The sequence below is a fragment of the Myxocyprinus asiaticus genome, chromosome 27 (genome assembly GCF_019703515.2).
Source record: "Myxocyprinus asiaticus isolate MX2 ecotype Aquarium Trade chromosome 27, UBuf_Myxa_2, whole genome shotgun sequence".
In the NCBI taxonomy this organism is placed as follows: Eukaryota; Metazoa; Chordata; class Actinopteri; order Cypriniformes; family Catostomidae; genus Myxocyprinus; species Myxocyprinus asiaticus.
The window spans coordinates 19,785,246-19,812,900 of NC_059370.1; the positions used below are offsets into that span (position 1 = coordinate 19,785,246).

The 27,655-nt window shown below is 36.1% G+C and overlaps 1 protein-coding gene across 1 annotated transcript in view; it reads left to right on the forward strand.

Annotated features, from left to right (window-relative positions):
* Positions 1-18,618, forward strand: part of LOC127417640 (fibroblast growth factor receptor-like 1) — a 59,968-nt gene extending 41,350 nt beyond the window's left edge. Inside the window, exons 4-7 of the mRNA XM_051657704.1 lie at positions 12,395-12,487; positions 12,703-12,981; positions 13,187-13,540; positions 17,238-18,618. Coding sequence (XP_051513664.1) covers positions 12,395-12,487; positions 12,703-12,981; positions 13,187-13,540; positions 17,238-17,623 — 1,112 coding nt within the window. The 3' untranslated portion in view covers positions 17,624-18,618. The remainder of the gene's footprint in view (positions 1-12,394; positions 12,488-12,702; positions 12,982-13,186; positions 13,541-17,237) is intronic.
* The last annotated feature ends 9,037 nt before the right edge of the window (positions 18,619-27,655 follow it).

Consider the following 27,655-nt stretch of genomic DNA (forward strand, 5'->3'; position numbering starts at 1 on the left):
TTTGGCCAATTTCCTCCTAAATCGCCATATGACTGTTGCTGCAAACCACTTATGGCTCTATAAAAGATACAAGGAGGCTTCTAATTAACCTTTCTCATCTGCTTCTTTCTGTCTTTCTATGCTCTCTCTAATTTGCCTCTCAGACTTCAATCAGCACTCATAGGGATATGCCAAATAAACAGATGAAAATTAGGTGTATGTGTTAAGCTTACAAAAATCTATGTCTTATTGTGGGAGATAAATATCAAATCATGTTTTCTAAGAACATGGGAAATTACCTACATTAACCGTCTGATTTATTTATTTATTTATTCATTCATTTAAAAAAAAAAAAAATCTTTTTTGGCAGGATAAGTGCTTGCTTTTAAAGTACAATCTATTCTTTTGTGTTCCCCTCTCATCTATTTCCAACATTTTTGAATACATTTTAATACATGAAAACTGTGTCCCTTTAATATAGATTAGAATTCTGTAATGTTTTCATCAAGGATTTGAGCACAAAAGCAAAAAATATTGGAAGGCTTTGAAAGGGCTGTAAAGCATTCAAAAGTTGACCTTCTACAATTTAGACCTGAAGCCAAAATGCACCAGCTTTTACCTATTTATTAGAACAATAATCTTACTATGGTAAACATCATTGGCAACGTTTTTCTTTTGATTTACTGGAAAATGCATGGTTTCAGTTAGTGATAGATTTTTACGTCCAACATACAGCAGTTCTCTCAGCCAAAAGAACTCAGTAATTTTTCTCTATGATCTTCGATTTTATTAGGCCTACATCTTTGATAGAAGAAAGGTAATGAGACCTTTTTTGACTTTGATGTTTATTTTACTTGGATGTCCCCCTCAACTTTGAAAATCACTTGCAATGTTTTTGCTTGCTTTCTTTTCCATGCTTTTCCATGCTTTCAACTCTATATAACAGAACTACTGGAATGCATGTTTGTGCACAGGTATGAATGGAGAATTAAGCTTTTTGAAGGTGCTGCTTTCAAGTTCGTCCCAGTTGGAAAAAATAATATGTGAGCCTTATTAACACTGAGCCCACATGAAGATCATTTGTAAGCTGAGCTGCAGAGTTGCCTTTGGCCCTCTGGACCAAACCCACCTTCTCTGTGAAGCCCTTCCCCCTCATGTGTATCTTTTTGGGACTGCAGTAGAGGAAAAAGTGGCCCCTGTCCATCGCTTCAGCACTCCATGGACACCATTTTCCTGTCCCACACCTAAGCCAGAACTAAAAGTGCAAGTAAGGGATAGGTTATCACTTATTTTCTTTTCAATGTGATACCTTTTAATCTATTACTTATGGGACATTGACAAATTACACCCCAAATTAAAATGAGAAACCTTTTAAAAATCTAGTTTAAAACACTTATGTCATATTCTCAGAAATGTAATCTTTTGGTCCAATTTGGTTTCATACATTTTTGAAAAACCTTTTAAGCATTTTCTAAAAAATAAATAAAAAAAATCTAACTTTCAAATTGTCATGTGGTGTAACCATTAAATAAAAAGTATCATAATACTTTCTTTGCATCTTGAATACATGAGAGTATAAACAAGTCAAAAATATCAAGCATTTTTCCTCATTGTTATACCACATGAACAAAATGTGTCTTTTCATAAACATGTCAAAATAAATATCAGATGTTTTTTAAACATCTTCCTTTCTACATCCGTTGACTACTGGGCATTCCAATATATCCCATTCATTTTAATAGAAGTGGCCCGTCTATACTAAATAGTCTCAGTACCAGTGTTTAACTCAGCAAACTAAATACTGACAAAACACTATTTTACTGTGTTTTATAGTTTTTATGGTCAACATAAACAACAAAATGGCTACCTACTTGTTAGTTACACCCAAAGATTTTGGTTTGGTGGACAAAAAGCTTTTTAAAATATGAATCATATTTTTTTAAAGTATGTTATTTATCATACTTATTAAAATTAAATATTTTACTTGCATTATTAGTTCTAAGTAATACATGACACAATTGATCTAAAGGGGATGGTGGTCTTACAAGGGGTATGCTTTTTGGTATTTCTTGCAACAAGGGGGATGTCCTTGAATGTCAGGCATATTTCTATGACAGTGATATGCTCCTTTTATACGCATGGAAAATGTGATTCTCGTCATGCACTTTACTTCTGCTGGTCAATTTTGATTTAGAATTAAATGTTTCTAAATCATAATCGACCAGTATAAGTGAAGTGCATGCCGATACAATCACTGTTAATACTAGCCATGATTTGTGTGTCAGTAGATGAAAAATATTACTATATAATACTTACATTCACTGTAACTGAATGCAGTCTGCATCCAAATTCTGACGAGAATCACATTTTCCATGCATATAAAAGGAGCATGTCACTGTCATAGAAATATGCCCGACAGTCAAGGACACATTTAATGCACAAAAGAACGTAATTTTTAATTAATTGCATACAGTCCATTTACACTATCAACTTCTTATGAATGTGCTGTCTTTGTTTAAATCACTGGTGCTTGAGGGAATAGACTACATAATAATAAGCAGACAGTGGAATAATAACCAGAGAAAACCTCTGAATTAAATTGCACTTAATCCAGCCCATTTGCATGTGCGATTTCACCAAACCCACTTGCGCCTAGACTTAGCGCATGCATGCACGAAAATACCAAAACTTGGCCATGCCCACTGACTTTGTGATTATGACAATGGCTCAAGTTTGTTTTTACTAAAAATATTTCTAAATTGAAATTACACTTCAAACCAAATGAAAATATCATACCAAAAATCAAAAATCATACCAATTCAAAAACATTTTACCCATTTTGCAGTGATTTATAATTCACTCTAGGACAACAGGTGGAAAAATACAGTTGTAAATTTAAACATAGACTAATAATAATAATTGAAAAATAAACCATGACCTATAGAAAGTTTAACACAAATCTCATACATTTTTGTTTCATATAAGATGGCTACAACTCTGATTGTCAGTGACATAATTTGATGTTCCAATATAATTTCAGAGTTTGGACATTAACTTTATAATCACCTGCTGGTGGAATCTCCAAACTGTGAATGCAGGTACTGAATTTAAACTTTGTACTGAGTTAAAACATGGTTTTCAGATGTCTTAGTGCAATGACCTATTTCTCAGGAAAGTAGTAAATTGCACTTTGCACCACTTCATTAACATACAATACACCCACAGTTTGATGCATACACCCATAATAGCACAAACACTCCCACCCATGCCCATTTGCGCTTTGCGTTGGCACGAAAATTGTGATTAGAATTAGTGCTTTAACGAAAATTGGATGAGGTTGTGCACATTCATGCACGTAGCACTGCGCTTTGTGTGCTCACAAAAATAGAGCCCTTTTAATTTTTATTATAATGTTTTTATATAGCACCTTTTTTATGGGCCACTCAGAACCAACCCGTTTTTGTGCTATAAAAACTAGATGCAGTGCCACGGATATAACAGAACACAGGTGTCTCGACACATTCTTTTAAAAGTTTACATTTTTTTTTTTTTTTTTATCTGACAGGGTGTCTAAAAAACATGGTGTTCCTGCTGAAAAAACAGCTAGACATGGTGCAATGGTCAAAGACATCCATTTGGTGCAAGTTTACGTAGAAAGACAAAGGAAAAATAGCACAGAGCACACAACAAAAATACATAGGGTTAGGGAGGACCTTTTAATTTCGAAGCTCATAATATACTTTTTTTTATGTGAGCATTAATTTTCAATGTGTGTATTGATCCTGTTGATACAACATCTGAATAGAAAGTAATGATACTTCAAGCTCGATCCACCCGAAAGTAAAAGGTAAGTAAGCTGAGAGTAAGCGTGCTAAGACTGTGAATCTGGATTGTTTCAGTCTGTCAGTGCAGCTTTCGTTGACTTTTATGGCTTCTCCCTAACATCAGTTATCCATTAGAAACATGCATAATAATACCTATACCCATGCAAGCCATAGCTTTGAAATGCTGTGTCAGGTAGAACCTCTTTTTGGACACCTGTTTAGAGTATTCACCCTTCAACAGACAGAGAATGGAGAGTCCAGGGTTGGGTTCTCAGTAAGACCACTTTAGCCCACCTAAAGCTCCATGGATTCCACTTTTCTGCTGCTGAATAGTCCTCCTCCCCTGATCACCAGCGGCTTACTTTTGCTCCTATACCCCAAGGCCAACATTAACAATGGAGCAAAAAAAAACCTTCTGCTAGCTTTGGCCTGGTCTGCCTGAATGCCTGAGTTGAGCAAGCAAGGCCAGAGCTCAGCACATGAGGATTAGAAGGGACAAAGGTTTGGTGAGCTCTCCACAGCAGCTATATACATAGCCTTAGGACAGCGCAAACTCTAGAAAAAGACTCTGAAAACAAATTGGCTGAATGTACTGTAGTGACCAAGCAATGTTAAACAATGTTACAAACAATCAAAGTGGCCACCGCTTGGTGAAAAAAACAACATAATGTTATCCACTAAGCTTTTTCCAAAAATCCATAAACCAAGACCAAAATTTCCAATTGTAACTCCTCAAGCTACATACAGACCTTCGGACTGTTCTGACTCTGTTTACTCTGCCTTTTCTTACTGACTGACTTATCTGTCTATCTGATTTTTATTTTTTTTATTTTTTCTGTCTGTCTGAATGTTGGGCTAGTATAAAGGTGTGAATCTTCAGTGGCCTCATGATTCAATTAGATTATGATTGAAAGGGTAAAAATTTGATTGCAAAACGATTCTCAATACATCACGATGCAACTTGTCCTTAATTTTTTTTTAGCAATTCACGCACTCAGTATTAAATAGTATTAGATTATTCATTTAGAATTAATAAATCCCTAGCGTATAACAACAGTATAACCACAGCTATTGCTTGCTGGTCCAGGATGACTACATGAGTAATCTGCTTATGTTAGAGTGAGGATGTCAGCTTCTTCTTTCCACACCTGCTTAATAAATCAATCAAGCATCTCGTATGTGCACTGTCCCTACGAGCGAGAGACCGGCAGTGAGCAACAGCCAAAGAAATAGAGAGTGCAAGAGGAGAGATAGGCATTGTGATGAAGAAGAAAAAATATAATTTGAAAATAAAAACATTCCCCACGTCTCCCGTACCATTATCTCGTCATTATTTTCAGCAGTTTTCTCCTTTTCTGTGGATATCACGAGCCAGTCTTTCATGTTGCTTGTTGATATGTTATCATGAATAAACTCTCCCTTTTCTATGTGCATGAGTTTGTGAATGAATTTCGGGATCGTAGGTTCAGTCGAGGACGATGGTTCTGTTGTTGATACGTACATCCAGTCTGAGATCAGTTCTGTAGTGTGCTTTAGTATATGAGCGTTTCTAACATCTCACTTCGTCTGTGGAGCGCAGCCGGCGCACATAAGCGCCACTGCGCTGCCACGGTATAAATTGAACTCAGAATCAATTCTGAATTTTTGAGAATTGATTCAGAATCGTTGGAGAAAGAAATGCGATGCATCGGACAATCAATTTTTTTCTCCCACCCCTAGGTTAGAAAATTCTTCAAATTTCAAGCTTGTAAAACTACTTTAGGCCACATCCACACTAATCAGTTTTCATTTGAAAACTCTGTTTTCAGTTTCCTGACGTAATAGAAAGTATTTTAAAAAGTTCTGGTATGGATGAGAGCCATTAAAATTGCTAAATTAATGCATTTTCAAATGAAAATGTATTAGTGTGAGTGTAGCCTTAAACTTTCAGGTAAGGCTTTTTGAATACAGCATAAAGGTTTGTTGCAACAAACTACATGTATATCTAGTTAATATTTCAGCTTTGTGAAGAAATTAATATATAGGCAGGCACAATTTATATTGTCTACAAAACTATTGTCAAGCATTTAAGCTTAAGCCTTAATGTCTGAAGATCAAGATCAAAGATTTTTAAGATCATGACCAAAATTTTATCGTGTCCAATCTTTTGACTGGTTGTGTATTTGAAGTCTGACATTAATTAAATGTATTTTTTATATTTTGGATATGGAGCTACTAATAAGAACTTTCTATCCAGGCCTGGGGACAACCATTTAAATGCGTTTCTTTTTTTTTTTTTCTCAAATAAATGCATAGAATTTCATAAAACATCTCCAAATGGTACCATCTGGATGCTCTGTTTTGTTTAGTTTTTTTACCATTTATTGCTTATTTTACAAACTTTAGACCACCAAATAAGTGGTATATAGTATCCAATTGTTTGTACTGGAACCAAACTCATATTGAGCCCACTGTTGAAAGGTGCTTAGTCTGCCTTTATCTCTGTCATGCAGGGGGAATTATTAACATTATATACTTTTAAGTATGCCTCTTTCTCCTTAAATGTGAGGATGTAATATGATACTAGCTTCAATAAACAGAATTGCAAAAAATTGGACTCTTTTCTAAGATTTCCTCGAACACTCTCATTTTCTGTTGTTACACTTTTTAGAGAAATCTGCCTAAAAATGGTTTACTTATAGCTGACTTTGCATATTTCGTTATTTGGGATAAGAGAAAGTATTAGAACATCAAAAAAATGACACACTTCAACCTAAAGTGATGTACTAGCTGTTTCAAACACTGATGAAGATGGTCGAACAGAGCTATGGAAAGAATTCAGAGGGCATTTCATTTAGTAGTTCCATCACCTACAGTTGTGCTGAAAAGTTTGCATACCCTGGCAGAAATTGTGAAATTTTGGCATTGATTTTGAAAATATGACTGATCATGTCTTTTATTTAAGGATAGTGATCATATGAAGCCATTTATTATCACATAGTTGTTTGGCTCCTTTTTAAATCATAATGATAACAGAAATCACCCAAATGGCCCTGATCAAAAGTTTACATACCCTTGAATGTTTGGCCTTGTTACAGACACACAAGGTGACACACACAGGTTTAAATGGCAATTAAAGGTTAATTTACCACACCTGTGGCTTTTTAAATTGCAATTAGTGCCTGTGTATAAATAGTCAATGAGTTTGTTAGCTCTCACGTGGATGCACTGAGCAGGCTAGATTCAGGGATCTCTTGATACCAAGCCAAGGTCAGGTAGACCAAGAAAGATTTCAGCCATAACTGCCAGAAGAATTGTTCGGGATACAAAGAAAAACCCACAGGTAACCTCAGGAGAAATACAGGCTGCTCTGGAAAAAGACGGTGTGGTTGTTTCAAGAAGCACAATACGATGATACTTGAACAAAAATGAGCTGCATGGTCGAGTTGCCAGAAAGAAGCCTTTACTGTGCCAGTGCCACAAAAAAGCCCGGTTACAATATACCCAACAACACCTTGACACACCTCACAGCTTCTGGCACACTGTAATTTGGAGTGATGAGACCAAAATAGAGCTTTATGGTCACAACCATAAGCGCTATGTTTAGAGAGGGGTCAACAAGGCCTGTAATGAAAAGAATACCATCCCCACTGTGAAGCATGGTGGTGGCTCACTGATGTTTTGGGGGTGTGTGAGCTGTAAAGGCACGAGGAATCTTGTTAAAATTGATGGCAAGATGAATGCAGCATGTTATCAGAAAATACTGGCAGACAATTTGCATTCTTCTGCATGAAAGCTGCGCATGGGACGCTCTTGGACTTTCCAGCATGACAATGACCCTAAGTACAAGGCCAAGTTGACCCTCCAGTGGTTACAGCAGAAAAAGGTGATGGTTCTGGAGTGGACATCACAGTCTCCTGACCTTAATATCATCGAGCCACTCTGGGGAGATCTCAATCGTGCAGTTCATGCAAGATGACCAAAGACTTTGCATGACCTGGAGGCATTTTGCCAAGACGAATGGGCAGCTATTCCACCTGCAAGAATTTGGGGCCTCATAGACAACTATTACAAAAGACTGCACGCTGTCATTGATGCTAAAGTGGGAAATACACAGTATTAAGAACTAAGGGAATGCAGACTTTTGAACAGGGGTCATTTCATTTTTTTTCTTTGTTGCCATGTTTTGTTTTATGATTGTGCCATTCTGTTATAACCAACAGTTGAATATGAATCCCATAAGAAATAAAAGAAATGTGTTTTGCCTTAAATTTTTTAAAATCACGTTTTCTTTAAAAATGCTACATATATTACCAACTCTCCAAGGGTATGCAAACTTTTGAGCACAACTGTACACATGTGAGAACCATTTGTTGACACAGTGTTGACTCATGGCTTGTTGAATCAGGTTTACCCAGAATAAGCAATGTTGTGTACATAAAGATTTCACGCTCAGTTCACGTACACACTTGTGTATGTGTTATGATGTTCAGTCTGCTCTGGATACGGGGGAGCGAGAATGGGCTCTCTGTGCATTCCTGTACGGCGTGCCAGAGAAATTCATCCCAAACAAAGCAGGGCTCTCAGCTCTGTCTGCGCAGTTTAGGTTAAAGTCAGTTAATTGGTTTCCTGTCCAGGGTTAAGTCAACACGGTGTTGTGTCTTAAACAGTGTGGAAACCGGAGAGAAGAAACAATATCGCAGTGTTTGCTCACCCCCAGCTCACAAACCCCTCTAAAATAATACGCTGGTTTAGCTTAGTTATCGTTCCCAAAGAGTTCTAAAACTTCATATGTACCGAAGATAAACATACTATCCGTTTCACATCTCCCAGTCCACTGATCTCCAAGTAATATCGCTAATTTTTTGCACAGAGGGGTTCTGTTGGATCTCGGAGCACTACAAATAAATCTCACTAAGTGTTGGCCTTTGCATTCACCCGCATATTCAACATGATTTGCATGACACCATTTGCAATCATTAATAGTGGGTTTGAAGAAGAAAGAGCTCATATTGCTAGAGCAACATCTGACTGCTGGTTTATGGGCCAATATCTAAACTATCCTTTATAGTATGGCTGAGAACAAATTTTGGGTGGACATGTATTTTGTTTAAGAGGCTTAAACAACTTTAGTGGCTTTACTTATGCTGTTAAAAATGAAACATTTTCATACTGAATTTAATCCACAAATACTGACACAAGCTTGCAATTGCTCCCTGCACCGCAGAGATTTGCGTGAAATCATGGACCATGAAGTCGTGGACCTTTTTGTCCATTGAAGACCCAGTGAAATGGCTTGACGTGGGCAGTTTTCCTTAATGTGTTGACGTATTTTCTATTGAAACAGAACAGTTTAGGTGGGAAATATTGAAGGGCTCATCCCCCCATTTGTAAATAGCCAATAAGCTTTAGGTAAATCACAAGCTAAGCAACCAATTACTCAACGGAAAAATGTGTTAAGCTAAGCTACACTTCATCCAGATGCACAAAGCATACAGTCATAGACAAAGCATCTAAAAGATTTGGTCACATAATGTTTATCAAAGCCATGGTACAGCATAGTTCAGTGTAATGCAATACCATATGCAAGTATACAGTATGGTGCAATAAAAATGTAAAATGTATGTGCATGTAAAAAATAAAAAATAAACATGTAAATTCATATTTATACTACTACCTGTTCAAACCCATTTTAGCAAAATTTCCTTTGCACATTCTTGTATTACCACTCTACATACCGTACATACTGTATACTATTCATCTTATCCTGTAATTCTGTGTCTAGCTGTTGTATTTCTGTTTGTACTACATGCTTCTGATCAGAGGCCAATTCTTTGTGTGTGTGTGTGTGTGTGTGTGCGTGTGTGTGTGTGTGTGTGTGTGTGTGTGTGTGTGAGCACATCTGGGCAAAAACACTGTGATATCTGATGGTATCAGATGGTAATACCATGGTAATTTAATATACAATTGCCATACTTATGTACCATTCTGTATTTACATAGATCTTCAAAGTACTTCAAAGAATACTATGGTATTTTGATATATGATTACCATATTCATGTACCATTGCATTTGCATGGTGCTCCCAGGTAATGCCTACATGTTCAATAAACATGGTAATGCCATGGTACTTTTTTTTAATGTGTTTTTGTGTTAGCTACTAAGTGTTTTGATACTTTTTTGGTTTGAAAATATACTTCGTTCGTTCACAAGCTGCACACCTGTTGAACTTACAGTACTAAAGACCTTCTTCATTATTGGTAAACAGTAAGATGCATTTGCAGATTTGGTTTTCATTGATTGTCAGAATCAGAAGAATCAGAATGAGCTTTATTGCCAAGTATGCTTCCACATACAAGGTATTTTTCTTGGTGACAGAAGCTTCCAGTGCACAAGCAATACAACAAGACAGAGATAATTAAGAAAATAGAATAAAAATAAAGAGCGAATAGAAATAGTATATACAGAAATACACAATAACACAAAAATATACATATAGTATGTACAAATACAAATCTGTTGTATACAGTTCAAGGGAATGTAATGCAGAAGAGGTAGGATATGTTAAATGATATAATTGATTAGGTTGTGTATTGCACGTAATTATAGAATAGTTTTAACTGTTCATGAGATGGATAGCGTGAGGCAAAAAAATTTTTAATGTGACTGACGGTTCTGGTGCTCAGTGCTCTGTAGCGTCGGCCAGAAGGCAACATTTTAAAAAAGTAGTGGTCTGGGTGAGTGGGGTCCAGAGTGACTTTACCAGCCTTTTTCTCACTCTGGAAGTGTACAGTTCTTGAAGTGCAGAGGACAGACTCAATGACTGCTGAGTAGAACTATATCAGCAGCGCCTGTGGCAGGTTGAACTTCCTCAAATGGCGAAGGAAGTACAACCTCTGCTGGGCCTTTTTCACAGTGGAGTCAATGTGGGTCTCCCACTTCAGGTCCTGTGAGACGGTAGTGCCCAGGAACCTGAATGACTCCACTGCTGCCACAGTGCTGTTTAGAATGGTGAGGGGGGTCAGTGTTGGGGTGTTCCTCCTAAAGTCCACTATCATCTCCACTGTTTTGAGCTTGTTTTGATTGTAGATTAATATCCACTGCAAACAGCATAATCTTTATTTTCCATGTTTTATAGTATTCCGTTTGTGTTGGTCAGTGAGGAACCGCTCCAAATGATTCAGCAGTGCGTGCGTGAGTCATTCAAATTGAATTGCGAACTGTTTCAGACCGCTTTGCAGTCACGTGTGACCAATTTATTGTAAAAAAATAAATAAATAAAACGAATCAAATGAGTGATTCATTTGTGAGTCAGATATATTTAGTTCAGATTCAGAATTGGCCATAGTAAACACAGGGTAGCTACATTGCAATGATGTAGCAGGGTAGCGGTGTCAATGTTACGCCACTACCTGATCAAAAATATAGCTTAGCTACTGAAAAACTACTTGATTTAAAAACTAACAAAGCTACCACCTCGCTACTAAGAAATGCAGTTAAGCTTATAGCTTCGCTAATTGTAGAGAAGCTATTGCCCATCACTGCCACCATATTTGCAAAATGATATTAAGCGGTTCCAGACACATATCACGGAAGTTCCTAGATTAAATGTCTACTGAATAGTGCTAAAAGAGAGTTACATTTCATCTCACTTTCAGCTCACATGCCTTCAGGACTCATACCCTGGTCACTTGCAACTGATATTGCAAGTGCAATATCAGTTGATCTGCAGTGCAGTTTAATTGTGCTGAAACAAGCTTGTATAAATGTAATGGTTATGTAATGCAAACTTTAAAATGTATCACCTTACATGTCATGTACTAGTAAAAGTGATAGATGTCATAAGTTAGCATTGTGTGAGGGACAGTGCGAAAAGTGTTTACGAACAGATAATCTGCCGTTTTAGACGTGATTTGTGTGTGTAAGTGAATAAAAGTTGTTGTTGTAGCGCCTTAGTGTTTATTTCACTACAGTCGTGATACATACAGCGAGCCACGTAAAAATCATCTTGAAAAAAGTTTGGTATAGTAATGTGATTCTTTGAGACCAGGTTGGCTGTGAACCATGATTTGCTACATACTTGTTGGTTTCAGGTAGTATAATGGGGAGGGACATTCACATTATAGAGAGCATTTGATTGGACAAAACTCTATGCAGTGTAGCATGAGTCATCAATATTTTGAAATGTCTTCTCGGAAAGAAGAGAAAAACTGTTTTAAATGTGTAGATTTTCTTTTTTTCTTTCTTTTTTTTTTGTATGCTAGCATATAGATGGCTTTGAAGCTAACAGATATGGACTAAAAGCAATATAACTTTAATTTGAGTATTTAAGAATAATAAAATAATCTCTTTTTTTTTTACAGAAATTAGAAAATAATTTTTACAGGTTGATATTAGAGATTATCAATGTTAGAAAACGTGTTCAAATGTTATAGTGAAGTATTGTAGTAATGCATAATCATTCTTTCCTCAAAAACGATTTTCTCATTCTTCAGAGAATTTTGGTTCTGTTTATTTGGATTTTACAAGTGTTAAACACTGAAATAAAGTATGTTTAATCTGGTAAAACTAAAGACTTCTCGTGCTCTTTTACTTTGGATTGTATCTTTTAGATGATGCAGCCGTGACACAGAACCAGCCTCCCCCTGCCGCAGCAGAACCAAACCCAGAGCTTATCCTGCAGGACCCAACCGGACGGCGATGGGGTTAGTTAATCATTGACACCCTCCCCAAGTTTCACACTGTGATACTCCATACATGAGGTCACCAGCATGGGCTGTGTTCATGTCAGCGTCCTTTAAGAGCTTAACACAAACAGACAGCAATTTCATCAATGATTAAGATGTCTGACTACCTAACAGAATGGGTTTTGTCATCCAGTCATAGCCTCATGCTGTAAATGTTTTCATTTCCTCTGCAGAGAAGCCACGCTTCAGCCAGCCTACAAAGATGCGCAGGCGAGTGCTAGAGCAGCCAGTTGGCAGCACAGTGCGACTGAAATGTTTGGCCAGTGGCAATCCAACACCGATCATTACATGGTGGAAAGACCAGACCCAGCTGCCCGGCCTGCTCCACAGTAAACGGCCACAGTGGACTCTGACTCTGAAGAACTTGCAGCCTCAGGACAGCGCCAAGTACACATGTCATGTCTCCAATGTAGCCGGGTACATCAATGCCACATATAAGGTGGATGTAATTGGTGAGTTAAAGTTCTTTGATTAGATGGTTACAAAGGACAATTTAATAGTTTCTTCAGCAATTTACCAAACATTCCATACCGAATTCAAGAGGTGCTGTATCAGGTTTTTTTGCAACTTTTATTGATATGGTTAGTGGAGAGAGGACAGTTTAGATTGCATATTCACACTTGTTTTGATTTCTATTCTGACCTCTTTTCTCCTCAGAGCGCACCAACTCAAAACCCATTCTCACTGGCACTCACCCAGTCAACACAACTGTAGAGTTTGGTGGAACAGCCTCTTTCCAGTGTAAAGTTCACAGTGATGTGAAGCCAGTTATCCAGTGGCTGAAGCGAGTTGACCCTGGCACAGAGGGGCGCTATAACTCCACACTGGAGGTAGGAGGGCAGCATTTCGTGGTGCTTCCCACTGGGGACGTCTGGTCTAGACCTGATGGTTCCTACCTCAATAAGCTGGCCATTGTCAAAGCTCGAGATGAGGATGCTGGAATGTATATCTGTCTAGGGGCTAATACCATGGGCTACAGCTTCCGCAGTGCCTACCTCTCTGTACTCTCAGGTTAGTAAAATATTGTAGACATAAAAGCATCTGTTGTACTGTCTACGAGGACATTTTACTGTCCACAAAACAAACAAAAAACGCTAATCATTATGTTGGCTTTATTACTATTATTCTACAGACATACAGTATTGGTTAAATTTAGGTTAAAGTTTTAGGGAGGTCAGTTTTACTCATTAAAACCTCCATCTAATATTCACCTTTAAAACCTTGTCTGATTATGACAACATTTCACTTGCTTTTGGCTCCCCCCGCTGTACATTTCATTGTGAAACTGCAGCGAAATGTGTAGTGAAGCACATAATTTTGTTTTGCAAAAATGTTGCCACAGTCACATAATTTTCATGAAATCAGGCTAAGTGTAAGATCTATGAAACCTTAAATGCGTAAGCTTTAAAAACATTTTTAAATGTTCAGACAAATCAAGCCAAGTTCACAGGTTTTTTTTTTTTTTTTTCCTCTCTCTCTTACATTTTTATCATGGCTGAAAATCAAATAACTTAGATTTTGTCCATAAACGCCAAATTACTTTTTTCTTGCAATTTTAAGAGAATTTGTGAAAACTGTCCTCTTGATGAACTGATGAAATATAGAAACATATCAAAATAAACAATATGGATTGAAATACAATTTAAATATATTGGTAGATAATTGTGGTCTTTTTTCAAGAAAGTACTTGTCATGAATTTACATATTGCCAAAAGAATTAATAAATAAATAAATAAAACAATTGTAACTAAATATTTGTCAAATTTGACTCAATAAATCAATATTGGTGACAAAATAAAATGGTGTTACTAATATCGAGATGTGGAATGACAAAAAAAAAAAAAATCAATTTCTAAATGGGCAATCTCTTGGTAATTAAAGACGTTGCTCATCATGAAATTAAAACTTAACACTAGAGCCCTACCGATATGGGATTTTTGAGACCGATACCGATTTTAGAGATGGAAAATTCACCGATTACCGATATGGTGACCGATATAGCTCATTTTTGAGCTGGAATGAAAACCAACCTTTTCTATGTGGATTGTGCACCGATTTTGCACCGATATGACTATGCAAAGGTATTCAGAAGGCTGCTTTCTTAAACAAATATTTTTATCAAAGAACATTTGACATTATTATTATACATAAATAGCTAAATATACATCAGTACTGTTTAGTATCAGTCAATGGCTGACCATTAAAATAAAGAATAAATAAAAATAAAATAAATAGCTAAATAAACCTCAGTACTGTTTAGTATCAGTCAAATGCTGACCATTTAAATAAATAATAAATTAAAATAAAATAAATAGCTTAATAAACATCAGGGGCCGGTTGCACCAGCTATATGTACATTACAACTTAGCCTAGTTGTGGCGTAAATGGGCACTAAGTCACAATTTACGCTCTACTAAATATTTGACCGTTGCACCAACAGACTTAGGTAGGACGTAAGCCTACGTATAAACTAAATATATACGGCATCCTCCGAGAATGACTGATGGAATAAAAAAGCAGACTGATATTTAATGACATCAATGAGCTCATGTTTTGGTTGACAGGCTTCAGTCCTTTCGACATATATGATGGTGTTGGCATTTATACTCATTTACATTTACAAGAGAGAGAAAAAAAAAACTTAATTTTAAGCGGCTCTTCAGCATGAAACCGATCTTTAAGGTGCGTCGCCCAGTGTCAAGTTCAACACATTCAAAATATATATATATAGGATATTAAAATGAATAAATGTCTATTTTTCCAGCCTGTTGTATTAGTATTTATCACCCCTCATTTATTTTAGATACAGTTCCTATATATTATTATTTACAAAGGGCAAATATACTCTTTATTAAATCTACTTTTATTACGTATCCTATTTTAATGTCTGGAAAACCAGACTTCTAAATATTACATTTTATAAATGCAACGACTGGAATTGTTCGGTTGAAGGGGGTACCAAACTGTGAATCCTGAACAAAACATTTTGGTGAATACATGTTTACACATTAGCTTCCACTCAGCTGACAACAATAAAAGTAGCTGTGTGGTTAGCTAGTTAGCTGTAAGCTCGTTGCCATGGAGAGTAAAAGATGGACTTTATTTACTTTCCAGCATTGTGTCTCACCAACTAGGTAACAGTGAAGCGTGTAATCAACACTCACCACACACAATCCACCACTGCACCATTGTCTGATGAGTTGCAAAAAGATGCTCTGATGTTTACCTTTCAATCTGCTACATTACTTACTGCACTGACAAACTATAGCTTGCTAACAGCAAACAGATGTGATAAACATGAGTGACATGGTTGTCAGGGACAAGGTTAACATTATATTAGTTATATAAAATGATGGGGTAATTTTTTTTAACTTTCCAGTATGTATTTCACAAACTAGTTAGCAATTTAATGAAAAGAGATCGCTCAAATCCACACCGTTTAAATCCGCCCTGTCTTCAGAGCCACCGTCAGCTCAGAGTCAGCTCTGTAAACAATGGAGTCGGAGCGCTCGCTGCTGGACAAACTACGCTATGACACCAATTCTAAAGCATTGTTTTCTGCATTATAGTTTCTGAAAAAAAGTGTTCATATCGGCACATATCTGTAAAATATACGCCGATACCAATATATCGGTGAAAGACTAATATCGGCCGATAATATCGGCTGACCGATATATCGGTCAGGCACTACTTAACACAGCCTTCATTAATGTTTATTAACTATTGTGTTTGCGGATTTCATGACCTCATATTAATTGATAGACTACCTGGAATATTTGTATTTTTAAAGATTTATTTGTCACACTGCAGGACCATTGAAATGAACAAGGCAAAAGGGTTAATCAAAAGCAGTTTATTTATTTATTCATATGGCATTAAGCTATTTGTAAAAGAACACAGCCAGCATTAAATGGAAAGTTGTCACAAATTAAAGTCCAAGATATTTAGATGTTGCACTGCCTCAGGAGTTGCTTCATGTAGCGCATAAAGACCACCAATAAAGCATCTTAATGGGCACTCATTTACTATGTGATCAGTTGTCTGGCAAGGTGCACCACAGACACATGCTGGGGAATCTGCAGCTCCCCACTTATACATGAGGGAGTCACACCTTCCTTGGGTGGTACGAAACCGGTTCAGCATGACCCACTCACGCCGCCTCAGTTCACAGCCAGGCACTCTCATTACTGGGTCAGCAACAAGGTGGCCATTTGCTGGCAAGGCAGAGGTCCACTGCTCTCTCCACCTCGCTCCCATACAGAATTCTGCTCCACCTTTAACTGGGTTAAGTGAATCAAAAGAAGTGAAAAACTTAAAGGAAATGGCGACCAGTTACAGCATCTAAAACATACACTTTCCCTTATACAAATATATGCATTTTATCCTAAAATCCTTATATCCCTGTCCATTTGTCAACTACCCACATTCAAAAAAATGCCAAATTACAGCCTGCATGTTAATCCCAACTAGTATACTTTGTGATAGTTTTGCAGTCCATTATCCACGTATAATCTAATTGATATGATTATCCCTACAATCCTATAAAGTAACACACCAACTTTCCTGAAGGGAAGAGAGTGTTCACATGTCTGTAATTTGTCTATCAATTCGGGGTTGCATTATTGAACTAATTTCCAACACAAAAACTCTTGCTTTTGAGCCTCTCCCTAGTTGTATACATAATTTCTAAATTGCTGTTTTTTTACAGATCCCAAGGTGGAAAAGCCTGTGATTCCTCGCCACATTAGCCCTGGCCTTCCCTGGCCATTGATCATTGGCATCCCAGCTGCAGCCCTTCTCATCGTAGGAGCCATCGTGCTTTGGTTGTGTCACAGCCGTAGGCGTCAGAGTGCTTTGCCTCCCAGATCGATGACCTATCGAGACCACCACATTCCAGACAAAAAACTCAGCATGCCCAACAGCCTCAGCCCTGACCTTCCCAACCAAAGACTAATGGGAATGGGGCCCCCATCTCTCAGTGGTCCCCCAAAGATTTATACCAAGGTCTACACGGACCTGCACACTCATACCCACACACATTCCCATGCACACGTGGAGGGTAAAGTGCACCAGCATTTCCATTACCAGTGTTAACCAGTTACCAATGGCTTCATCAGTTGACCAGTGCTGCTGCTTATGTTCTCATGAGCTAAGGGCCACCACTTGAGGACTACAAATGTACTGTAGAACTACAAAAGACTGGAATTAAAGTGGAACGACCCATGAGTACTGATAAAAAGAAGCTTTTCAATAGCACAATGTGGATCAGTGAAGCACATACCGGTGGATCCCATTTGCGTTGAAATCTCTCAGGTCAGGGAAAATGTTTCGCACTCAGTAAAGCTGCAGTGGACCTAAAAGGTCTTTTCGATTTTAAAAAAAGTGATTCACATAAGAGTGAATAAAAGCAACCAAAGTGAATGCTAATACTCTGAGAACAATAATGTGACCCTCTGCTATTCAAAAGCCTAGCATTACATAGGAAGTACAGTGGAAATATTTTATATTTGGACAAACTGTGATGGTATCTGTTGAGAGAAAGCTAGTGGCACTAGCAAGCCTGTTTACAATGTGTTCTGAATTTTTCTGTCAGTAAATTAGCGAGATGTGGTTTTATTCTTGTTTGTTTGTTTTATGTTTTGCAACATTATATTGTGAAGAAATTATGCAAGGAAATTATGTACTAATGTCAGGGAGACTGGATGGATGACTAAATTGAAAGGGGGTAAGGGCAACTGTTTTATTAGCATTCAAAGGTACTTTGTGTGTATGTATTCAAGCTCAACTTTCTGATAATTGCAGTATTATTTTAACGTACCTTGTCTATGCCAATGCAATCACATTGTTTGCAAATTGCAAAATGAGCAAATTTATTTTTTATTTTGAACACATTGTATAGGATTACTCATCATTGCAGCTTATAGTTGGACCTGTAACCATTACTGTTTGATGATAATACATTTTCCATCTCCCAAAAACTTTACTCAGAACCATGCTGTCTACAGAATACAAATCTCTTCAGTCTATAAATGTGATAATATGTAAATGTTTTTCTGAGATACTGCATGTTGCAATTTTACTTTGGTGCTCAAGTGTATTTCAATAATATTTTTGTAAGAAATAAATAATTTTCTATTTTCCCCTGTGGGTTCAGTCTTTCCCTATACATTTCACACAAAAGTTTGCATGTTTTTGGTGGGAATTGAAAGTTGGATGCCACCACAGTGGCTGTTGACTCTGTGCACCCTCCCTAACATGGCCTCACACCACTGTTAGTTCAACGGCTGAGGAATGCAATGAGAAAATCAGGTTATACTTTTCGACACCAGGAACGAAGGGAAATATTCTCAGCAGGATTTGATGGTTATTAATATTTGGATAGGGTTACACAGAGGGGCTACAGTTCGTAAGATTGTTTCCTCTCTTTTCCCTGTGGATGACAAAGGCAAGAAAATCTCCCAACACCAAAAGTCCCATGAGGTGAGTGGTGACTGAGCACTGGACATTTGACCTTTTACAAGAAAAAAAAAAAAAGGAGGGGGCAAAAGTTTATACTGATTGGAAGTATTAAAACCTCTTTTTTCTTGCTGGAAGAACTGTTAGTACCTGCCAAACCAATTACAGGGGCATGTAGACAAGGCTAATGTGCCATCTAGAGGCAATCTTTGGTGTCACCACTCGATGTGCAAATACAGTGGTAAACAATGGTTCTTCTCTATCTGTTAACTAAAAACAACTATGAAGAACAACTTTGGCTATTTAGAAAATCTTTACAAATCATTAGTTAAATAGAGCTAAAATAAATGCTTTAGTTAAGAGATGTGTGGTCTATGTAAATACATAATCTTTAGTGTGATCTTTGGTTATTACATGGAAAATCAAAGCAGATTATTCAAGATTTCAGACAGTATCTCCGCTAGTAAATTATTCTCCACTGAAACACAACCGAGGGTTCTTTGAGCTTCATGTAAATCAAAAGTTGCATATGTTCATTCCCCTTGCTTGATCTCAGTGCAGTGGAATCAACCGTTAAACAATTATTTCAAGCATCATTAAAGCAATTATTGGTCAGTCTCAGGAGGGCAGTGGTGCAAATGAATGATGAAAAAGGGACATATGTTTCAGTATGTATTCTAAATGCCTGCTACTTTTACAGATGAAGTCAAATTCAATCAATTTGTATTCCATATATATATATATATATATATACACACACACTGTATATATAAACAAAAGGCTTTTGTAATTGAATGTGTTCATGTCATTTATTTCTGCATTTGCCAAACAATTCACAAAACCAACAGCATTACTAACTTTCTTGATAACTTCATTTACATTTTTTTAAAAAATCTTTTTCTATGTCTCAAGGGGTTGGGTGCACTGATAGTCGTGATTGCCTTCTCCCATGCAACCAACACTGCGTGACTGTGGCAATGTTTTTGCAAAAAAATGTAGTTTTTTTACATATCTCAATGCAGTACTGAAGTGAAATGTCCACTGTGTGGCGCTAAAAGAGAGTGAAATGTTTTAATGTTTTTAAGGTTAATGTTCTATTGAGATTTAAATCAACAAAACCTACCTCCCTACCATAAACCTTGAACCTAAACCTAACCAATAGTGTCAGAAAAAGCAAATGTGACATGAAAAACACAATTACTTATGACACTTTCAGCTCACGTGCCGACCTGCATGCTCTTCAGGACTCATACCCCGGTCCTTTGTATTGTAAATGCAACACACTATCAGTTGAGCTACCACACAATTTGATCACACTTGAACAAGCTTGTAAATGTAAAGTAGTTGGTTAGTAGGTGTTTAATTGTCATAAGATAGAACAGAGCGAAAAGCGTTAATGAACTGATAATCTGCAGTTTCACTCATGATTTTAGTGAAAGGGGATAAAAGTAATTGTTGTTTTAGAGCCTTTAGTGTTCATTTCACCAGGAAATGTATTGCGTACAACAGGCCACATAAAATGTATTTTGCAAAAATGTAGTTATTGTAACATGATTCTTTAACCAGGTTGCGAACGTCACTGGGGGAGAAATATGACACTCATCAGAGACAGTAAAAAGGCGGCTTACAAACCAGTCATACTTTTTTAATACTTAAGTACAATTTAATGTGAATACTTATTTACTTTAAATTCAAGTATTTTTTGGCTAGATACTTGGACTTTTAATTTAGTAAAAGTTTCACTCAGTATCCATACTTTCACTTAAGTATAATTTCTGAGTACGTTTTACACCCCTGTCAGAACTTAAAAGGATAGTTCTCCCAAAAAAGGTAAATTCTATCATAATTTACTCCTATACCCTCACGTTGTTCCAAACCTTTAGGATTTTTTATTTTTTTTTCTTTTCTTCGCCAGTGGAACACAAAAGGTGAATAATTGAAGAATATCCTGGCCACTATTTTCCATATAATGAAAATAAAGTGAATAGTTCATAGGGAGTATAGACCACTTTTATGATACCTGGAATTTTTAATTTTTTTATTTACTTATTTTTGTAATTTTGGAGCTTGACATCCCTATTTACTGTCATTGTTTGGAAAAGAACATCTGAAACTTAATTAATTGTAGAATTTTCATTTTGGGGTGAAATATCTCTTTTAGTTGTTAGCCTCTGATCTATGAAAGAATATGTGAAGAAGCTGATAATTATGTTAACTATTAGATAGGCCTATGTCAATGTACTTAAATCTGTTTTGCATGTTTTCAATGTTGCACTTGTCTTTTCATATGTTGTATATTTAAAGCTTTTCATCTTGAGTGTATGCTACATGTACAGACTGTATATTATGAGTGGTTCTGTGAATATACATTATCGGCAGTATCTTCCTTTTCTGTGGTTTGCACACCACAGCACATTTGTCTCTTTGCTAAACAGATTCTATCAAATGCAAATATGCAAATACAGTACACCCTCTATTTGGGTCCATTTGATTTGCCATTTAAATAGAGACTATTGATGAACTATCTAAAGTGATCTGACTTGGCAAAGACTAAAAAAGAAAAGTTCAAAATAAAGAGTACAGGAAAGTTTCTATTAATACAGTCTTATTTTTGCTTGTGGACTTTTTTCGTGTCGTGCTTCATGGTTTTTGTAAAAGCAGCCTATGCACATCTTTTACTTGTACATCTAAAAATAAAAATGTGTGTCATACTTTCATGCAGCCTATCACACACTCCTTTTTGTGGTCTTTGATCTGTCCTTTGAAAAGTGACCATTGAAAAATGCCTTGCATTTCAGAATAATTTGTGAAGCACTTTAAGCAGCAACATGTTATTGCTGCTACAAATCTGATTTAGATTTGAATAGATTTTTTCTTTTTTTTTCTTTTTTTGCATCCTATACAGTTAATAGTCATGTGATGAACTGCGGTGGAAACAGGAGGCGCTTGAAGTTTTATCTCACATTTGGATATCAAACATCTGAAATATGACTCTCTATATTTTTCTTCTACTTTTGAGCCCAGTTTGTAAGTAACATTTTAGAGTACTTTTTACCTCTATTTGAATATGAGGTATGGAGTATTATACATTTAGAACAGAGAGATTGGATATGAAGCATGTTTATCTTTACGATTCAACAAATATATCTGTACATTAGAAGTGACTTTCTTATAAGATACGTTTGTTTGTTTGTTTGTTTGTTTGTTTGTTTGTTTGTTTGTTTGTTTGTTTCTCCAGGCTCTCAGACTGACAGCCTAGGTAAAGAATCTCTGGTAACACACACACACACACACACACACACACACACACATGTTGGTGCAGCTATCATTATGAGGACTCTCCATAGACATATTGATTTTTATACTGTACGAACTATAGATTCTATCCCCTAACCCTAACCCTAAACCTAACCCTCACAAAAAACTTTCTGCATTTTTACATTTTCAATAAAACATCATTTAGTATGTTTTTTAAGCGATTTGAATTATGGGGACACTAGAAATGTCCTCATAAACCACATTTATAGCACAATGCCCTTGTAATTACCAGTTTGTAACCTACAAAAAAGTCCTCATAAACCACTTAAACCTGCCCAAACACACACACACACACACACACACATATATATATATATATATATATATATATATATATATATATATATATATATATATATATATATATATATATTTTACTTACAAATATTAAATACATGTCAAGTCAAATCATTTTTATTTGTATAGCGCTTAATTCCAATTTTATTTCTGATGATTTCAATTTTATCAGTAAAGAAATTCATGAAGTCATTACTATTGTGCTGCGACGAAATATCTGATTCAGTCGATGCTTTATTCCTAACCAATTTAGCCACAGTACTGAATAAACACCTAGGATTATTGTGGTTATTTTATGAGATTGCAAAAATATGTTGACCTGGCAGGTTATTATATTCTGTAGCTACAGACACTATCCTTCCATGCACCGTGAAATACCCCTAATTTTGTATTCTTACACTTGTGCTCCATTTTCCGAGCTGCTCTCTTGAGAGCATGAGTGTGATCATTGTACCATGGTGTGGGGCTTTTTCCTTTAATTTGCCTTATTATTTGAAGAGGGGCAACACTATAAAGAGTGCTAGAGATGACTGTATTTACATTTTCTGTTATTACTTCAAGTTCTTCTAGACTTTTTGGCTTACTGAGTATTTGAGGTAAATTTGGAAGATTATTAGTGAAGCTATCTTTAGTGGTCAAAAGAATAGTTCTACCTGAATGATTGCGTGGTGTAGATTGAGTGACATTTGCTGATCACAGCAAACAAGAGACAATCTGAGATCTCATCGCTCTGCGGCAGAAATTCTATAGTATCAGCGTCAACTCCATATGACAGAATTAAATCTAGTGTATGATTATGGCGATGAGTTGTTTGTCACATTTCAATAAATGCAAATCCCAATGTGTCATTTTCATTATCTATGTGATTGTTGAAGGCACCATAGTACATGGTGCTTAAAAAAAAACAGCTTATAAGTAAATGTCATGATTTGAATTATTAACAAACATGTTTAATTATATACCACTTGACAAATAGAAGCATCCCACAGAGAAACTTAATGCTATGTAGTCTATGAGACAATATCACCCTGCATTACAGGTGATAGAAACAAAATAAAGAGCTGCGGGCGCAGACCTTAACACTTGGTACACAAAACTAGCTTCCTTTCATGCTCATCATTATTTTAATATCTCAGGTTATAACAGTGGAGACATATGCATTCCTGTCATCGTATGTCTCTGTCAAGCATTGTTGCTTTCTATTGCTGTAAACATCTACTTCATTTGCATGATAAGATACAGAGAGACGTGCCAGCTGGTTTACAGTAAGTAAGATTTATTTAATTGCCATTACAAAATAAAAAAATAAAAAATAAATAAAAATCACATGTATTATGTAAGTCAAAAGCCACAAGTTTTATGTCAAATGTGTCTGTTTGTCATTTTAGACGACTATATTACTGTATGGTGTAGTTGTAATACACCAAATGAGCCGTATGAACAAACAGATGACCAGGTAAAATTTCTGCATGTACAAATATTTTTAGTACAATATACAGAATATATATTACAAGTTTTAAAGGACAGTTGTTTTTGCTGATATTGATAAATATACAGTATAATGTACAAGATACATAATAAATTATCTGTTGTCTATAAAGTACGTTATATTCTTTGTCAAATATACAATGGATGATTTTGATAGGATTTTATTTTTTCTTCATGTAAATTCAAGCCTGAATTACTGCACAGAGATGATTTGTTTACTTGTAGGTTCAAGCTGTGGCCCCCCGGTTCTCTGCATTGAATATCTCGAATGACAAAAGTGAGGAGAGTGAGGAGCAAACAGAAGAGAGCACAAATGTGTGTGTGTACTCTGATGTCAAACACTGTTGATAGGAATGATACCTTCATGATTGCATTACGCAGAGGGATTCTGTAATTCTGTAAGATATTTTTCATCATAAACACATTCTGAAATTGGTGGTAAATTATGAATTTATTTTTGCTCTCTTTAATACAGAATTATTTTCAGAGCATTTTTGCTCTAATTATGTCTCAGATCTAACTACAGTATCTAAAAGCATTGACTAAAAAATGTTTTGAGGCAGGCGATGATTAAATATTTAAAATGCTTTTTTTTTTTTTTCTTTTTTTTTTTTGCCATTCATTGAATAAGAGAAACTTTTGTCTGTTTTGGTCATCTAGGGATAGTTTTTTATTACTTTGGACAATATTTCACATCTGTTGATGTAGCTAAAGAAAATGTAATTTGCTAAGTAATACAGCATATTTTTCTCCAATATTTTCTTTTTGCTGAAATTAAGTGTGTACAATTAATATATTATTTTCATGCAGGAAATTGGTGTTGCTCTACTTGACAAACCATTTGGCAGATTGTTACGACCTCTTAATTTGGTCTAGGGTTAGAAGAGGTAACATTGGGATTGCGATAAATTGGAGTGATGGTGGTTGTAAGAGACAACGCTAAATGAAGTAATGCCATGATTTATTATACATAAGTGAAAATAAGTGTAACAAGATATAATGATAATAATAATAAAGATGAACAATAAGCAATAATAAATACAAATATGTACAATTGGAATCAATATATTCTAAGTAATTAACCCAAGAGAAAAGGGACTCAAATAACACCAAAGGAAAGAAAAGAACAAAACAAAACTCAGATCCAACTGATGATTAATCCTCTAACCTAACTAGCATAAAAACAACAGAGAAGAAATCAAGTCTTCAGCGTCAAACGCCGTAACTTATCTACTCTAACTAATGAACACAAAACTTACAGAGGGTGGCGTTCACTTTCTTACCTGGGGTGTCTATACATCGAGTTACCTAAATGTTGTACTATGTATGTCTTGTGACATCTTACCTATCCACCTTTCTCTTGGGGAGAGAACAGCACGCCATTGAAATCAGAAAGCTAACAAAAAGGGATATGTAGTAAAACAATATCCCAAATGAAATGGCAAACCAAAAAGTGGTAGGGATTAAGATTGTCACAGAACAAACAATATTATTGACAAGCGCGATACAAAAGAGCAACGAGAGAGAGGAGCCAAGATGACTCTCGTTCATTTTGGAGGCCTTTTAAATGCTGACGGGAAACTTGACTGGCAGCGGAGGAGTTGACGTCATTCCGCTTGATGAAGATTGACATCTTCCCGAACCAATAGGAGTTTAGACAGGTTGAACCTAAGAAAATGACAGGTAGTGAGAGAGAGAAAGAGAAAAAAATACATAGTTACACTTTTTGTAACAGGGTTGTAAAGTAGACAGTGTACTGTAAGTCTGTACTCCATAAGGCATGCATGCTCAGTTATATATTGATGGTTTTTATTGTTCTATACGTGTATGTTTCAATTGGCTGATGTCTTTTTGATTGAAGCGGCAATAGTCTGTGGTTGTTTTCAGTGTTCCAAGAGACCACATGTACTGTAACGTAAGATTGAGTTGTTATAACTTGACATTGTTTGTGTGTGTGTGCGTGCTTTGTGTGTGTGCTTTGTGTGTGTATGTGTGTGTGAGTGTATTCCCTACGTTGTGGGGACCAAATGTTAAGGACATTTTACTACGACATTTTACTATTATGTTACTAACCACAAGGATAGTAAAACCTGAAATTTTTGACTTTGTGGGGACAATTAGTCGGTCCCCATGAGGAAAACAGCTTATAAATCATACTAAATTATGTTTTTTGAAAATGTAAAAATGCAGAATGTTTTCTGTGAGGGTTAGGGTGAGGGTTAGTTAAAGTTTGTACAGTATAAAAACCATTATGTCTATGGAGAGTCCTCATAAAACATGAAAACCCAACATGTGTGTGTGTGTGTGTGTGTGTGCGTGTGCGTGTTTCTCAAACGCATAATGATATTGTTCGCATAGGCCAACATACCTTGCAATTCAACAGATCGATTTAAATTTCTTTTACATGAGAAAAAAGTCAATAAAATTAAATGCTTACAGTTTTAACAGTTTTTAGATCAAAAGTATGTGGGATTATGACATTTCAACAATGTCAGACCTCACCTTATGGGGGCACAAAACCTTACTAAATGAAAAACGTTTGATTATAAAATTACTTTTACTTATTATTTCAAATGGACAATGATAATTAAATACAGAGCGTAACAGTGCCCTCCCACTTATTCAGCTGTCTGGGTTCCGGAAGTATTTTCCCCATTCATTTCTTCCATAGACTTTTCATAAAATCCTTTTTAAATCACATCACAAACTTTGTTTTGAGGCAAAAAAAAATAAATAAAGTATTTGACAATAAGACAAAGGTACAAGTCTTTGTATTTACAGTTTTTCATAAGGGCACGAACTACAAACCCATGAAGCAGTGCTGTTTCTGAGCATATGGAGGCCCTAAGCCAAATCCTACTTAGAGGCCACCTACAATCCAACCCCCACTCCCTTCCAGATTATTACATTTTCCCTTCCCTCTCGGGCCACAAGGGGGCCCCCTATACCTGTCTAATTGAGCCATAAAGGATGCCTGTCATTGCTGCACATGGAGGATTCTTTTGATGAGAACTCTTTGAAGTAGTTTAAAAAGTTCTGATTTTTTTTTTTTTTTTTTCAAATTGTAATAGTAATTTGTCATGTTATTAATGTCCTGACTATACATTGTGAAAGAAACAAACTTCTTTCACATTGTCATTATGGGGTATTGTTTGTAGAATTTTGAGGAAAATAATGAATTTAATCCATTTTGGAATAAGGCTGTAACATAACAAAATGTGGAAAAAGTGAAGCGCTGTGAATACTTTCCAGATGCATTGTATATATATATAAAACACCCTGCTTCGTGGGGCCCCTTGGTGGCTCAGGGGGCCCTAAGCGGCCACTTATACCACTTATAGCTAGAAATGGCCCTGCCATGAAGCATTGTGAATGATGTTATTAAATAAAAGAAAACTATAGGAATATATCAAACTATTGGCTTTGGGTTGTTGATCATAAGTATAGAAACAACATATGTTATGTTTATTGCAAAATATGACTACTATTATTGATATGTACTACTAGGTAAGTATTTAAGGGTGAAGAGTCTCCGACTCGAATAAGTCATTTACATTGCGTCATGGG